This window comes from Lissotriton helveticus, chromosome 1_1 (assembly GCF_964261635.1).
Source record: "Lissotriton helveticus chromosome 1_1, aLisHel1.1, whole genome shotgun sequence".
NCBI lineage: Eukaryota > Metazoa > Chordata > Amphibia > Caudata > Salamandridae > Lissotriton > Lissotriton helveticus.
In genome coordinates, this window is record NC_136057.1 from 1,331,042,072 (window position 1) to 1,331,060,184 (window position 18,113).

General features: G+C 41.8%; 1 protein-coding gene across 4 annotated transcripts in view; it reads left to right on the plus strand.

Annotated features, from left to right (window-relative positions):
• The window catches only part of LOC144823689 (von Willebrand factor A domain-containing protein 7-like), a 542,335-nt gene that overhangs the window by 186,716 nt on the left and 337,506 nt on the right, over positions 1-18,113 (plus strand). For all 4 annotated transcript variants that reach the window (XM_078682451.1, XM_078682442.1, XM_078682435.1 and 1 more), the window contains exon 5: positions 9,840-9,986. In XM_078682451.1, the coding sequence (XP_078538577.1) occupies positions 9,840-9,986 (147 nt within the window). The remainder of the gene's footprint in view (positions 1-9,839; positions 9,987-18,113) is intronic.

Consider the following 18,113-nt stretch of genomic DNA (forward strand, 5'->3'; position numbering starts at 1 on the left):
CCAATTATAATGGTTACTTTTATCAAATGTATGTCATACTGTTTTATTAATTTTTACAACAATTTATCCCCTGTAGACTGTGTGAAATGCGTAACTGAAATTTCTTTTCTTAGAAATGAGCAACAAAACAAGCATGAATAGGTGATCGGATAGATGCACAGCTTTGGTGTTGAAATGTTTTGAGAAAAAGGTTTATACCATGTTTTTTGGTGCTCCTAAAAGTGACGGCGTAGGTCCAACGGCGTCAGAATAATGAGTTAGAAGTGAAATTAGATGGCATCTAGTTTCATCCCTTTAGGGCACACATATTAGTTGTCTTTTCTATTGAAAAAAGACTTCAACTCAATTTCTTTGTTCCTTATATGACCTTTTAATGAATTAAATTTGTCTTCGTTTTAGATCAACTTCTGTTCTCATATTTTCATTTAAAGTACACCTTTATGTATTTCAGGCAATGTCTTTTCAGAATCCAATGCATTTCGGGCATTACAATCATGCCCTTCGTCAGGGAATCGACACTGTAAACATAATGTAGTGATGATTATAATGCTGTCTTTTTAACTGCCATGTAACATAATGTTTACTGGTAGCAACATAATGGCTTAAAAAACAACAACAAAAAAAACATGCAAAACATATTGTGTATAGTGCTATCAAATAAGTTTCTGCATGCAATAATGTGCAAACAATTGTGACTAAAAATAGCGTGTTACTCACAAGCCTTTCTTTGTGTGTTTGGTTACATCTGCGAAACGATATAAAAACGACGATTAGTGGCGTACTTGGTGATGGAAATAAACGAGGCTTGCAACTAGTGGGTTGCTGTGTACTAACCTGAAATGCTGGTGTGAACGAGTTCAGATCCGCAAACGGGTTTTGAAAACGGCAGCTCGGACAAGCTCCGGCTGCGCTTTGGTGTGTTTTGGGAAAAGTTCCGGTCATGTGACCGTCAGCATAGTAGACAGACTATCGGTGGTGTCTGTTTGGAATCGTGTAGTACTGTGTGATATTTAATTAGCGTATCTCACTAGTTACAATAAGTTCAGGTTTAACGAAGATGAAAGTGGTTGGAGGAGACATGTGTATGTGTGGGCTAACGATATTAACGACAAATGTAAAAAAATGTAAAGAAATCTCATAGGGGTAGCGAACCCTGAATATGGCCAGAGTCAGTGATGGTGTGCTTTATGGGTGGTGCTAACTGCAATACAATGGTGCTGGAGGAGTGAGTTAGTTAGTGAGCTTGCGCATTAACTTGAAGAAACTCACTTCTAGTTCTAAGTTGTCTGTAGTTGTTGTCGGTACGAAGGATGTACCCTTTTGGAGTAATCCTAATTCATAGGTGTTCAGGTGGTGATCACTTATATTGATGACCAGTTGGTCTATGTCTGGTTCCTTTTGGGTCGCTTTTCTTTCTCCTTTTCTTTGAGCGTTCCTGTCGCACTTCGGGAGGGGAGAGATAATACTAAACATCTCCTAAAAAGAGAAAACTTTTGGATTCAAAAACTTTCTACACAAAAGCCGATGGGGTTAAACGATAGAATTGAACTTTCATGTTACCTGTAAATATTGCTCTAATGACTGTACCTTGTATATACTGTGTGAGACTTAATCAGACACTAACCACATATACACTAACTCACTCCTCCAGCACCATTGTATTGCAGTTAGCACCACCCATAAAGCACACCATCACTGACTCTGGCCATATTCAGGGTTCGCTACCCCTATGAGATTTCTTTACATTTGTCGTTAATATCGTTAGCCCACACATACACATGTCTCCTCCAACCACTTTCATCTTCGTTAAACCTGAACTTATTGTAACTAGTGAGATACGCTAATTAAATATCACACAGTACTACACGTTTCCAAACAGACACCACCGATAGTCTGTCTACTATGCTGACGGTCACATGACCGGAACTTTTGCCAAAACACACCAAAGCGCAGCCGGAGCTTGTCCGAGCTGCCGTTTTCAAAACCCGTTTGCGGATCTGAACTCGTTCACACCAGCATTTCAGGTTAGTACACAGCAACCCACTAGTTGCAAGCCTCGTTTATTTCCATCACCAAGTACGCCACTAATCGTCGTTTTTATATCGTTTCGCAGATGTAACCAAACACACAAAGAAAGGCTTGTGAGTAACACGCTATTTTTAGTCACGATTGTTTGCACATTATTGCATGCAGAAACTTATTTGATAGCACTATACACAATATGTTTTGCATGTTTTTTTTTTGTTTTTTTAAGCCATTATGTTGCTACCAGTAAACATTATGTTACATGGCAGTTAAAAAGACAGCATTATAATCATCACTACATTATGTTTACAGTGTCGATTCCCTGACGAAGGGCATGATTGTAATGCCCGAAATGCATTGGATTCTGAAAAGACATTGCCTGAAATACATAAAGGTGTACTTTAAATGAAAATATGAGAATGAACTGGTTGATCTAAAACGAAGACAAATTTAATTCATTAAAAGGTCATATAAGGAACAAAGAAATTGAGTTGAAGTCTTTTTTCAATAGAAAAGACAACTAATATGTGTGCCCTAAAGGGATGAAACTAGATGCCATCTAATTTCACTTCTAACTCAACAAAACAAGCAACCATCGCTTGTCTGTAATGTGATCTGGGGGGGGATTTCAACGTTCCCTTGTGTACCAATTATAAGAAAGGCATATGTGGGCTTCTAGATGAAGAGGACTGTCCATTGCCCCATTTCTCGCACACCCATTTGGGTGATACCCTGAACGATAGTCTCTTTTCACTAGAACTGACGTATGCAAACGACCTAGTGGACCCCCCGTTGATTTCAGCCCTACATTCCACGGCAGGGGTTTGTCTAGTACTATAGATTTTATTTTATGCTCTTATACCTTAAAGGGCGAACTTCAAAATTTTACTACAGGTATAGATATTTCGAGTGACCACTTCCCAAACAGTATTACCCTCTTGATTACCCCGGATGATATTCATCCAAATAGGACTAGTTTACTGTTCCAGCAGTCTTTGGCCATGGATAGAACCAACGGTTTCTCTGTGAAATGGTCAAAGATTGATCCCGAAATAATCACCAGTAATGTAATATCTAAAGCCCTTCCCTGGATTAATATCTGTTTGGCAGATGAGTCCCCACCTGTGCTGATTTTATCTAGTTTTCAAGAAATTCTAAAAGTTACGAGGGCCGAATTACTCCGTCATCACAAACCTGGAAATTTGTCATCTCCTAGATGGTTTAATTCGGCCTGTCGCAAAGCGCTATCCGCCTTAAAAAAGGCTGTACATAACCCAAACAGAGACAAAACTATGATAGCTAAACTCAGATTAGAGTATAAAAAGGCTCAACATAACTGTAAAAAGGATCTAAAGAAAAATCTATGGGCTAAACTACATGCGAGCTGCCAAAGTAAGGACGCCTCCCAGTTTTGGCGCATAGTAAAATCACCCTTTTTGGCAGAAGCAAACACCCCCCAGCACTTAGATGTGGCTGTGGCGGTGGACGAGTGGGTGACCCACTTTTCTAAAATTTTTGGTGGTTCCCCTGAGGACGCTACAACACGAGCCACGCAGCCAGCCGCCCTCTCGACGAAGCAAGTATATCCGATTGATCTCCATTTCAGCTTAAGTGAGATCATATATGCTTTAACATCCTCAAAAACCGTAAAGGCCCCTGGCCCTGACGGAGTCCCTCTTGACATTTTTGTTACCAACATGGAACTGTGGTCTCCCATAGTTACTCAGGTGATGGCGGCGGTTTCGAAAGTTGGTCTTTTAGACTCCTGGTCTTCTTCCATCTTGCTTCCTATTTTTAAAAAGGGCGAGCGAAATAACCCAGCCTGTTACAGGCCTATCTCCCCCCTGGACTCCTTGGGGAAGGTGGCGGGACGACTAATCCTGGAACGCCTCCAGGACTGGGCTTTGGAAAATAACGTCCTGACTGACCTCCAATACGGATTCCAGGAGGGACTTGGCACTGTCAAGCAGGCACTAAATTTAACCCTCTTAATAGGCAAGTATGTCGGGGCAAGAGGGGGTAACCTGTATCTAGTTTATGTCGACCTCAGTGCAGCGTTCGACTGCGTGATACACTCCAGGCTGTGATCCATTCTAGACGGACTGGGTGTTGACCCTTCACTTATTAAGTTTTTACGAGAGCTCTACTCCGATGCTACGGCATGCGTAAGATATGGGATCGGTGGCGAACTTTCGTCCTCCTTTCCAGTTACAAGAAGAGTCAGGCAGGGTTGCGTCCTGGCCCCTTTCCTGTTTAATTTATACACTAACGGGCTGGAATCAGCCATGTTAGCAAGGAACCAGGACCTACCATTTATTAACCATCGCCCAATTCCTGCATAACTTTACGCAGACGACTCCGTTATATTAGCAAGAACGTTAGTCCAGCTACAAAAACAACTAGACAAATATTGCCTGTTTATGCTCTCTCTGGGGCTCAAAGTTAATAAAAGTACAACCTTTGTTATGTATACAGGTCCCAAGGTAAAAAATCCTAAACCCATTTATATTGAACAAGTCAGATTGGAACGAGTAAGGGAATATCCATACCTAGGTATTTTAATTGACGACCAACTATCCTGGAAACGAGCAATGGTAAGCAAGAAGTTGCTTTATCAGAGATCAACCTCGGCTCTTGTTTCCTTCTCTAAGAAATTGGGCAAACCAGCACCATCTGAGTTGCTTAAAATATACCATGCCAAATGCCACAGTATAGCAACCTATGGTGCAGGCATCTGGGGCTATGTACCTGCAGACGATTTACAAAAAGTCCAAAATGGTTTTTTAAAATACTTATTGGCACTTCCACAAAGTGCTCCAATTTACGGATGCCATATAGAGTTAGGCATTGACTACTTAACTGATAACATCAAATGTCAGCCAATTCTCCTATGGCACCGTATTTGGAACAAACCACAATGCCACTTAACTCGCACCCTGATATCCGACTGTCTTTCTCTGGAGTGTTGGAAAAAAATACCATGGTTAACATATGTTTCTAAGTTTTTTAACGGACCTGAATTGCTCATCCTACTTCACGGAACCTTCCTCACTAGCTGATATCAGCAGAGGTGCTCTGAAAAATCTTTGTTTAAACCATCTAAGGGAATTGCGCCTCTCTTGTGAAGTATCTAAGCAAACTAATGTGCAAGTATTAATGGTCCAAGTTTCCCCTGGTATCCAGCCTTATCTTACCTTTTACCTTTCTAACTACGAAAAATATGTTCTAACTAGGTTTCGTTTTAACATATTTTTCCGTCTAGTTACTTTCCCCACTGAGTTAGACTGGTCTCACGATCTGATTAAATGCCCGTGCGACGGAGTTTCCCCACAATCAACTATCCACATTACTCTGTTTTGCCGATACTATGATCAATTACGTAAGCGATGGATCATCCCCCTCCTCCGACAAATGGGGTTGAGGACTTGTCGGCCAGCATTTCTGGCACTTCAGATGCTCGATTCACAATTTGTTGCTAAAAATGTAGCTCTATTTCTAAAATCCTGTTTGAAGACACGTAGTAAAATCGAGCTACAGTTCTATTGATCCCATGATTTCTAGAATTAATTTGTAATTTGGTTTTATGCAACGATTTTAATGTGACATTTTGTAATGTAATAATTGCGTTTTATGTAAATTGTATTTAAACTGTATGATGTGCTTTTTATGATTTACCTAATTGGTAATCGAATAAAAGTTTTGAAACGAAACAAAACGAATACTACTGCAGATATCTCCCTTTGGTATAGCAATGCTATCAAACTGAATAGAAATGTAAATTTTTGGTCTTCTTGGATTAAAGCAGGTATATTTTACCTTAAAGATGTGTATATCAATAATACTTTTATTTTGTTTGAACATTTACAATCCTGATTTGGTTTATCTCGATCCCATGTTACCAAATACCACTACTTATGTAATTCAATTTTGGATTATTTTCCTGATGCTATTACCTCGAACATTGCGTCTGATTTATCCATTTACATTCAAACGGTTTCTTCTTCTTCTCATGGTGTTTCTATTTTATATAAAAAGTTATCAGATGCTCTTGGTAGCAATATAGATATGTTGTCAACTTTTTGGAATAATGAAATGTCACTTTCTTTTTCTACTGACACTTGGAAAGATATATGGTGTAATGGTATATCAGGTTGGTTGCCTGTTTCCCTTTATCAGACTAATTCATATATTTTACTTAATAAATTATGGACTCCTTCACGGTTATTTCATGCTAAACTCCTACCTTCTGCTGAATTTTGGCATTGTAAATTAGATTTGGGTACATTGCAACATATGTTATTTCATTGTACTTTAATTTTCAAGTTCTGGAAAGATGTTTGGGCTATTATAACTAAGATTTTAAATATTTAGGGATATATTGCATATAAATTGTTGATTTGTAAATCTCATATTTGTTCACAAGATTTAAATGTTTTAGATTGTAAACTTTTTAACTTTCTCATTTCAGCAGCATTGAAATCTATTACGTGTTGTTAGAAGGACAATTCTTCTTTATCTGTTCATGCATGGTGGTCATGGGTTCTTTTTACTAGAAGAGGTGCTCAGTTATCTATGAAGGGGCTCACTCATAATTCAATGTCTTTTCAATCGTTCTGGTTACCTGTTGATATATATTTAGATATTAAGTCATGCATGCTTATTTCTGTAATTTAGGTTGACTTCACTTGTTATTACTGTGTTTATCTTTATTTCAGTAGCTCCATTCAATAGTTATGTTCCAATTATATATCTTTCCTTTCCTTCCTCTTTTATTTTTCATTTCAATATGATATTATATTTACCTAATTCAATCTATTTTTGTATATTGATTGTTACATTGGATGGTGTTTTAGGTATTTTCGCCTTATGGTAATAGTTTATGTACTGTCTTTATGTTTTATCTAAATATAAATTTCAATAAAATACCCTTTATTCATTCACCAGTGGTCATGGCAATCCCAAACTAATGAACTTGTGCCAAATATACCTAATCCCATTACAGTATAGGCACTATTTCAGGGGGATACCAGAATTGTGTGCAAGTGGCATTAAGGGCAGGTGGGCTCAGCCCAAAGGGCGCCAGCACCAATCGAGGCACATTCTGCCGTGGGTCCATTGACACGGGTAGCCCTGGTCCTCACAATGATCAGGGGTTCAATCAAACTTTTAGAGAGTGGTCAGTAGGAGATCCCCTTTATGTGGTTGTGTCTAGTATTCAGGGGTGCAGTCATCCACTGAAGCAACGTAGCGTGCGGCAACACTGTTGCAGCTCATGTAATGGGGCACACAATAGGCATGTTTAATGGGTGCAGGGAGGGTGCAGTTTATGTAAAGCCATCCAAGATATTTTTCTACCTAACATCACACCAAAGAACAAAATGTCTTCTGTATTAGTGGCAAATAAACCTACTGCAGTCCTGAACAAGCTTCTGCTATAGGTATACTTACATTGTTTCTGAGTCAATCCAGTTGACTATTAATCACATGCATCAGCCTGGGTGTCATTCACCAAACTTTCTATTGCTGTCCACCCAGTTGTTTAGATGGGATATCAAAGGCTGCGGTCTGAATATCACCACCTCTCCTACTGTCCTGCAGAGGCGATCTCTCAGGCTTTAAATCAAACATAAATGGCAACACCTAAAGCAACAATGTTGTGCTAAGCATCAGGCATAACTGATAGCATTTTATGCTCTCCTAAAAGAATTATGTTTTCTATTTAACAGTTCACAGTCAGACTCTAAAACATTCTACAGAGTTTAATTTCCACCTCTTTTTTCCGACCTTGCTTAAACACTGGCGAAACCATATAATAACTAAGCTCACCATAATAAAACAATGGCAAGCCATAATAATATTACACATATTACCACACGCATCACATTCTCCTGTATTTACAATATCATATTATAACTTGCCTAACAATACTGAATTGTATTACACCACACCAGAGTTAACCATCAAAACATATGTCATCCATAGCAATGCAAACCAAGTTGTGTGATAGGAAACCTTGCCATACCATTCCATTTGATACAATACCATTAACTTTGGCCAATATTTTAATTATGGTTGGGAAATTCCTAAGTTTTGAGTCATGAGAACATACAAATATCTTTGCAAATTCGAATAGTGTAATTTTTTGTAACATACGAAAAAAAGGTCCCACAAAAAAATACCAGGAGACTCATTTATTTATTTAAGATTCATACACCAAATGTTTCAAAAAGAGACGATTTTTGCTCACTCCTATCTCCTATCTCCTGCTGGTATGTCAGGAGATTATTTTTCACATGAAGAGTGTGCTTGTTTAAAAAATAAAATATAACATCAAATAATTTCACAAACGTGTGTTTCATTTTGCAAAATTTCATGAGACAAATTGTGATTTTGCACTTTTCTTTTTATGATGCAATACTCCCCTTAGTAAAATATCCTGAAATTAAAAAAAGGATGGATGGAGTGCTTGAATTAATCTCAGCCACTGGTAACTACTTGTTATTTTTTATACCAAGCACCTCAGTTTGGACCCAGCCATTTCCAAATCACTCTTGGCCTGGCTCCAATGGGAACAGTTCAGCCTGAACTGCCAGGCCAGTCTTCACTTAGCCAGAGCACCGGTCAACCTGAGACCAGTGTTGCCCTTATTATGGCACATCAGTCGCGTATAGCTTGGTTCCAATAGCACATTGTGCATGAGCCCTACGTCTGGTCATAAACGTCCCATTTAGGGTGTCACACTGAAGCATACAAACGTGTGATGGATGGAATTCTTGAATTAATCTCTGCCAGTGGTAATAACTCGGGCCACATCTCAGTTCATTGTATTTTGCACACCATGCCACCTCAGTTTGAATCAGCTCTATGCAAATCAGTCTTGACCCTGCTCCAATGGGAATAGAGCAGCCCAACCTGCTAGGTCAGGCCCCCTTCCCCCCGAACTGGAGCACAAGCATGCCTAGACCAAACTGAGGTAGCATGGTGTGCAAAATAGAGATGGTCTGGGAGGCAGGTCCCAAGTAATTACCAGTGGCTGAGATTGATTCAAGCATTCTATCCATCACTTTTTTGTTCACTTCAGATGGAATGCTACTCAGCATTAAATCACACCAGACTGAAAAAGTTAGACCAAACCATGTCACTCGTACCTTATCATCATACCACTCGACACCGTACTTGCTTTACAATACTGTACCACATTACACCGTAGCTGAGAGGGTCATATCAGACCATACATACCATCATCACTACCTAGCCTTATAACACCATATGTATATAGGCAATAAATGGTCTTATTTCTCGAGAGTTCTACCCTGTATTTCCAAGCCAAAGAGTCCTAACGTTACTACTCCTAAACTGAGAAAAATCCTAACTTTAAGACTTTCGGTATTCACAGAAGGCATTTAAGAGTCCTAAAGTTAGGACTCCTAACGTTACTACTCCTGAACTAAGAAAAATCCTAACTTTAAGACTTTCAGTATTCACAGAAGGCATTTAGGAGTCCTAAAGTTAGGACTCCTAACTTCTGTGAATACCGAAATGAGTAAGTGACTTCTGGGAGTACCAAAATGAGTAAGTGCCTTCTGTGAATACCAAAATGGTACTACGTTTAGGATTTTGCCTTAAATTAGTTCTGTCAATCGGGCCCAGGGTGTACAATATCAATGTTTATTTAGGGGGGGCTGCGCGGTAAAGAATCCCACATATTTGCAGCAAAACACCAAGTTTTTGTAGAGGAGTTTTCTGATTTTAAGACTTAACTATATGTGTGGATTTCCATGTGATTTGACTTTTTTTCTTTGATATTCTTCCAGGTCCTACACAAAGAACATGTGTTGACTGTGATGAAACATGTGAAAACAACATACCGTCTGAAATCATGGAGAACAACATCCTCACGACAGGTTACTTCATGGCTGTTCCATATATTCCATTTTTCTCTACATCTCAAAAGCCAAAGGGTAAGTCGGTCTCTATACTTGACATGCCTCAGAAATGAGAATTGGTGTGCATGTGTGCATGTGTAAGGGAGGAATTGCCACCTAAAAACAACAAGTAATGGCAAAGCCAAAAGGTTTGGCATTTGTACTTCATTCTCTTGGCTTTGTCGATGCTTGTTTGTGTACCAGGGAGAGAAAAATGGCAAAAGCATCTGAAAAATGAATGTAACAGAATCCAAGCCACCCTTTGTTTAGATGGTTTGTCAGTGCTCTCTCGCCAGTGCTACCTGCGCTACTGAGCAGGTAACAGACTCTAAAATAGTCCCTCATGCTTTGAAATGGAGACTCAAAAACACACCAGAACAGCCAATAGGAAGCAGTGACACCTAAATGGTCCTAAGTTCTGTTACAGGATGTGACTGAAAATGCCACCAGCCAAGGCACCAAGACCAAATAAGGCAATAGCTGAATTAGGCTTACTCAGATCCCTTTAAATGCAGAATACCTTACACAAAGTAAGCATTTACATCTCCTAGGGAAAGTGGCAGAGGCACCAGGGGCGGCTCTCAGCCCAAACCACGGCCTGTAGGGTCTCCAGCCCACAGGGAAAATGCCCAGTAATATAAAAGGCATGTCTGGCCTGAGAACCGCATGGAAACATAAACTTTCAGTGGTATGGCAGGAATGTTCCCAGGAGAATAGCCTTGACTGCATGAAGAGCTACTTTTTTTAAGTAAGTAATTTTTATTTGCATAGTTAATTAAAACCATTGCAATACAACCTTTAAAATGTTGTCTACAAGCAAAAACATGTATCACTACAAACATTAAACTTTCATCTGTATACATAAAAATTATATATATTCTGTTGAAATTTTCCCTTTTAAAATCAATGAAATGTCAATTTTTGGCAATCATTATTAAAATGAGGTTTAACTTGTGGTATAATGTTATTTAAGGGACAATTAAGAGTCAGATTTTGACATTTTCTTTTCCACCACCTTCATAAACTTCACAAAGCTACAGTTCAACTGCGGGTCATTGGGTTAAAAGCAGGCAAGGACTGCTTGTCTTCGTGAGCGTATTCCTCGCTGGTTAAATTGACATTTTAGCAAACATTTTCGTTCCGCCAGCAATTTGTCGCAGGAACACAAGAGATGCGACATATCCTCAGGCGCCATGCCACATAGGCGACAGAGGGATCCCGCCTTATCCTTAAGCCAGTGTGAGAAATGGCAGATACAGGGTAACAGGCCAAATCTGTACTTTAAGAATTTCAACTTAGTAGTTTTTGAGTAGCCCAAGTCAAGATAGCTCTGTTGTGCTTGTGCGGAATAGGAGTTTAAGGTCATCCATCCATGAGACCTTTTCGCAAGAGATGCCTTGTCTTCAGCCCATGAGAGATGTTTAATTGTTTTCTTTACCATTTATTTAACCGTTATATGGTTGGTAGGGGTATTCCAAAGCTGTTGCAAGCCGAGATTCGCCAGGCTGTCTTTCAGATACTTAGAGGATGGTGAGGCTGTGTTTCGCTCTAATTCCGACCATAAATAATAGTTTAAAGTACCCTTTTTGGCTTTCCGAACTTTGTCCCAAACGGTTGTGTACGCCCCCTGTCTTGCCAGGAGCTGTTTCAGGCCACCAAACTCAAGCCTGATTTGAGCCGGGGAGGTGTATTTGGGCAGGCTGAAAATAATCCTATATGCAACTGTAACTGTATTGTCCAAAATCATTGCATCTCTGCCTCTCTGTACTTCACTCCCATAGGTAATTGTTGGCAGGAGCTATTGTACACCAACAGTTTTCAAACAGTATGGCACCAGCGTCTCACAGAATACACTGTATTGTGTGAAAGAAACCCACCTCAGCACAATCTTCAGTTGTCTCAGATTGCATGAAAATGCGTATTGGCACACCTATGAGGTCTAGCAGAATAACAGATCAAAAGCCCTCACAGGCAAATGTATTAGAGACATATTATTTTGTAAAATCAACAGTTCTTAGCTAACACTAGACCTAAAAATGCTCTTGATAAAACAATATTCAATGCATTGGAGAATCTGTGACATACCAAAAATTCTTACTATAGATCAGTGCATTACACGCTCTGTCTACACACAGCTTTCAAAATCTTTTGAGTGTAGGGCATCTGATAACAGATGTTAAGGGGAATAAACATCTCAGTACACAATATATATATTTTTAAAAGCCCTGTCCACTAGAGAAAATCATGTAGTGTACAATAGTGCAACATTTATAAGGTAGCACAAAGCTATAAGTGGGTTGAAAAAGTGTGGGTGTCTTTAAAAGGTCTTCACGGCCAAATACATTAACTATGAATTCTTTCCAATAGCTGTGGCCAATGCAAATAAAGGCGTTTCTTTAACCCCTTCGCTGCGGGGGATATTCCCCCGCTGTGCTGGGGGGGAGGGGGCGCGAACAGCGCTCACATGCTCATGACGAGCTGAGCTCGTCATGAGGCACGGAGCTCCTGTGCTCATGACGAGCTCAGCTCGTCACGGCCACACCCGTTCCCGTGGAACGCTCAGCACAGCAGGGGAATTATCCCCGCAAGCGAGCGTTCCACGGCTCATGACGAGCTGAGCTCGTCATGAGCACCGGAGCGCCGTGGCTCATGACGAGCTCAGCGCGTCATGAGCATTCAAGGGGTTAAACATGTAACTTGAAGCCTTGTGCTTAAGAAAGTGTACCACCTAGGGGTGGGCAATAAAATCCGCTCCCCCTAGCAGAGTTTTCGGAGATTTATTCCATCCATGAAAACCTGTGTAAACTGCACCCATACATGCTTTGATAAAGCAACTTTACATGCTAAAAACTATATAACCAATTCACAAAAGTGAACTTATCAGCCAATGAGAGAGGTGATGATTTGGGATCCTTCCTAACCTAGGGAGAGGACCAAGCAGATGCCCTGAATACAAAAAGCATATCATGCTGAACTATTCAGTGGTGGTCCCATCCTCTTAGGACCACCCCAAGCACAGTTATTATGGGCAAAAATACAATCCTAACCAAAGGCCCTGCAAAGCATTATGGGACGAGATTAGCAGTAGGCAGTGGATATTATAGTATCCAATATCAAAATAATTCTACAAAGAGCTGCAGTTCAACTCCTCGTTACTAGATGTACCTTACGAGTCAAATGCAAAAGCATTAAAACCCTTTCATGAAGTTGCAGTTCCACTAGTCGTTACTAGGTGTCCCTCACAAGTCAAATGCAAAAGCATTGAAACCCTGAGCTGAGAGCTAGTACTATACATTCTACATAGAGCTGAACTGCAGCTTCATGAAAGGGTTTCAATGCTTTTGCATTTGACTTGTGAGGGACATCTAGTAACGACTAGTGGAACTGCAGCTTGATGTAATATTTTCAATGCTTTTGCATTTGACTGTGAGGGACACCTAGTATTGACGAGTTGAACTGTAGCTCTTTGTAGAATTATTTTGATATTGGATACTATAATATTCACTGTCTACTGCTAATCTCGTCCCATAACGCTTTGCAGGGCCTTTGGATTGTAGGATCCTAAAATCATCACCTCTCTCACTGCTTGCTAAATTTTCATTTTCACTTTTGTGAAATGACTTTATGCATTTTATTCCACGTAGTAGTACTCCACCAACTATGCCCACCCTGACTAGTATTTGAGTGCCTCTCAGTCATTGTATCCAGGTTTCCTCAGGACTCTTGACCTACCTCAATAAAGCATTCAACAGGCTACCTCAGGACTCCACTACTGCCTCAAGAATCCTCAGCACCATTGCACTTCAGAAATTTTTGGTTATTACTGCTCTACTAAGTAGCTTTTATGAAACACTGTTGTAAAGCGCACTGATACCCCCAGGTCAGGTCAGCGCTATATAAAACTCCTAAAATAAATAATTAAAATAAATAACGGACATGTGCCTAAAAAAGTCAGATCTGTTGGCTCTGCCAGTGCTTGTTAGAAGTGTTGGATATATGAGTAACAATGATAGAACTGAAAGTAATTGAATTCTGCAAATGTGAGACAGTGATTTTAACGTTACTGAGATCTGTGGAATGGGTAGTGGCCTTCATTGCATCCCCTTCACTTCACCACCTTCCATTCACACACAACAAACCTCTTTACCGCAGGTTTCTACCTTCTTCACAGATTTTTTCGCATATAGTCACAATCACACCTGCACTTCCATTCACCCCCGGATAAAGAGAAGTTTGGATGAAGAGAAGGATTAAGAAATCTACAGAAAAGAGAGAGTGATAGCTGGAAAGTAGGAAATATGTATGGATGGATGGATGTATGGATGTATGGCAGAAAGGATGGATGGATGAAACAGGAGGGAAAGTAAAAGAAGAGGATGGCGAGAAGGAAGGATGGATAATAAGAAAGACGTGGAGAGGATGGATGGATGGAAAAGGCAGAACGATGAAGGACGGACAAAAGACTGAATGAAGGATAGAAATAAGGAGGGAAGGACATTTGAGAATTTCTGAATTCCCTCCAGCAAAAATAACTGCTGGGGTCTCTTGCCTTACCCGCTTGCTCCAAGCTATTTAGGACATAGTTCAAAGCAGGCACGGCCTGTACAGGTAAGAGCGGTGATGTGGTGGGCGGGGCGGGGTCCGGGGAGACATCGACATACAATGGGATACGGAAAATAAATAAAACCACTTACCATGCTCTCGCTGCATCGCAGCGTCGGGGATGCGGCAAGCACAAGGTAAGTGGCTGTATTCAAAAGTTCAAAGTGGGCGCAGTTTTTTTTTTGTATGGCTACTCCCTTCAGTCAAATCCAGAAAAACTGCATGCGAAGAAAAAAACATTTTAAGCATAGCAGTGCTTTACGACACCTGGACGGCTTAATTAAATAATAATGAAAGGACGGATCCAGTGGGCCTGCCACGAGGAAATCAGATAGAGGAAATGAACCGCCAGTTCCTGCGACCTGCGTTAATGAAAGACATTGAAAAGCTGTCGAAATACCCCACTCATTCTCATCTCTGACTCCAGGTGAAAGCTGCAGTGTGGAGTCACGTGACCCCGAGCACTCAGACCATGTGAGCTCACAGAAAAAAACACAATGGCAAACCTAATTTGTCCGGTTTAATGTTGAAACAGAAGCATGCACCCGCTCATGTTTTTGCATACCTGTGCTTATACACATTATTACCCTATTAAATCCACACCCTGTGAAGTGCCTTTGAATCTTTGGTTCGCATTGAAATGTCATCAGGACGATTTTGAATCTCCGTATAATGTACATAAATGTGAATCAATATCTCATATCTCATATATTAGTATCTAAAGTGCAGGGCCTGCCTTTAGCACAGGCGAACTGTGCCCAGGACCGGGGAGCCTATATTCCACGGGGCGCAGCTGGGAGCTGCCTGACTTAATGGCATGAAAACAGCAGCTCGTCATCCCACTTGGTCTTAATCGGGTCGTGTTAAAGACTGTGGGGCATATTACCAAGCAATAGCGATAATTATCGCTATTGCTTGGTTAGAGACAAAATTTTACCGCTGAGCTGCGGCGATTTTTACCGCAGATAAACCTTGGTATTACCAAGGTTTATCGCAAATGCGATAAAAAACGGACGCAAAGCATGAATATCGCTGAAAAGTCAGCGATATTCATGCATTACCGAGCTAATGCTCTTAGCCATGTTATCCACCTCCCATTGGATAACATGGCTAAGAACTGCTCAGGGCAGGTGTTAGCTTTTGGAGATATTTGCGCTTAGCACGAATATCTCCAAAAGTTGGTAATAGGAGATAGCGATGTTAGCGACTGTTTCCAGTCGCTAACATCTTGGCACGCCCACTTTGCATGTCATTAGTGATAAATATCACTGACATGCAAAGTGGGGCCCAAGATGGTCGCTATCTCCTACTAGCTGTCACTAACTGGTGTTAGCGACAGCTAGGTAATAGGGAGATAATTTTATCTCCGCTTTCTTGGCTTTTAAAGCCAAAAAAGCGGAGATAAACCCCCTTGATAATATGCCCCTCTGTAATTAACTCTTAATGTACCTCAGCGTAATTGTTAGCACCCCATAATCCCATGCCCTTCTCCCATCTTCCTCACTCATCCTGTCATTACACTGCAACAGCCGCCACCCCCACTACAAATACCAAATTTTCTTTCCGCCCAGGACGCTGTTCCGGTCAATCCGATTTAGGGTCGGCCCTGCTAGAGTGGGTTCTGTTGCATGTACGCATAACTGCACCCATGCCTAGTGGCAGAAACTTGGCCATGCACCAATCTGGCAAAGAACATAAGAAATGACTCACCTTTCAATGACAAAAACAAATTTAACTTTGTGTATTAACAACCTTGACATCATGGCAGACTGACAGAACCTAGCCAGGAACACTGACCTCTAAAACTGCCAATCCTGCACCATTCAAAGGTGCTAAACTATCTCACAAGTAAAACAGTCAGACCAATGAACTCAGATGTTGTGTTCTTGGGGGCAGGTGACTGAAGGGACATAAACTGGGGGCCTACTCTCATGGGGCACCTGGGAGGTCCTAGGCCTAACACGTGGCCAGCACAAAGTAAAGGACACGGACACTGGGTGATGCTTCTGGCTCTGCGCACCGTCGCCAACAGGCGTACGTCTGTGCGGAGCCCCTCTTTATTCAACAGGTCACGTGGGGCTTACGCTGCACGCCTGTTGCATCACAGGCGTGCATAAGCTGGAACACAACATTCCTCCTAAAACATAAAAAAAAACACAATGCACAGAACCTTACGAAGGCACTTCATGGCAGTCATTGAGTTAAATGTTTTTCAGATAAGAGCACATAGTTGTAATGCACAATTGACATCAAACAATGGATAGGCAATGGAACAGTCTCACATGAGATGGTCACGGAGACGACAGGATGGTTCTGGATTACTTCTGAGTCAGTATTGGGATGCCCCTCGCCTCAAGGTGATGCCGTCCCCAGCCGGAGACGTTGGACATGGGCTGGTGGTCTCAGAACCGTGCTCCCCTCGTTCCAGGCTGGCGCCCTCTGCATCATCGGGGCCATCACTCATCACTTCAGGAGGGGTGTCTCGCGGACAGCTATCTCGATATGCATGGGAGTCCAAGGCTGCTGGGCCCGCTGACGCCCGAGTCTCGGGCGACTCTGGAATGGCCTCTGTTTCTGCTTCAGGGTGAAATAGTTTGAAATGGGACACATTCCGGGTCACTGTTTCTCGACCTCTGGCGGCAATGATGCGAGTGAGCTTCACACTGACGACACACCAGGGTTTCTTTTCATATGTCAGTCTGAACTTCCCACTGGTAACTCTATTCTTCAGCAGTACGAGGTCTCCCCTGTTGATCCGGGCTCTCACAGTTCTCCTCCTCAGGCTAATTTGGGCGTAGGACTTCTCTCGCTTCGCCGCGATCTTACTTTCGTTGGCTGACGTCAGTGTCCATTGGGGGTGATGGGGAATGGAGTCTGCCACTACTCGTCCCATTAGGACATGTCCCGGGGCCACCTCCGTGGTGGTGTGGGGTGTCTGTCTATAGCTCCTCAGGAATGTAAATATCGCCATTTCCAACGACTGTCCTTTGTCATGCGCGATCCGGATCACTTTATTGAGGGTGCGCATGAAGCGCTCAGCTTCGCCATTGGCTTGTGGCCATCAAGGAGTCACGCGGCGATGTCGGACTCCTAAGGCATTCAGGTAGTTGGCTAGTTCCTGACCTTGAAAAGGAGGGCCATTGTCAGTTCTTAGCTCTTTCATCACTCCATGAGCTGCTAGGATTTTCTCCAGTTTAGGTATAACTTCAGTGGCACTGGGGGTGGCTATTATTTCCACTTCTGGGTACTTCGAGTGATCATCGATCACGACCATGGTGTGTCGCCCGTCCGGGAGACTGCCGAAGTCCATGCTGACGCATTCCCATGGCCGTTGTGGCCGAGGTTCGACCATGACCGGTGCTTCTCACGGGACATCTCCTGTGACTTGGCAGGCTGCACACGATCTCACGGTGTTTTCTACTAGGTCATCCATGAGTGGGAACCACACCTTGGTTCTCAGTCTTGCTTTAGTTTTAACCATCCCTTGGTGGCCGACGTGGGCCAGTTGCACTACCTGATTCGTCAGGGCTGAAGGTATCAACAGCCGGTGACCTTGCAGCA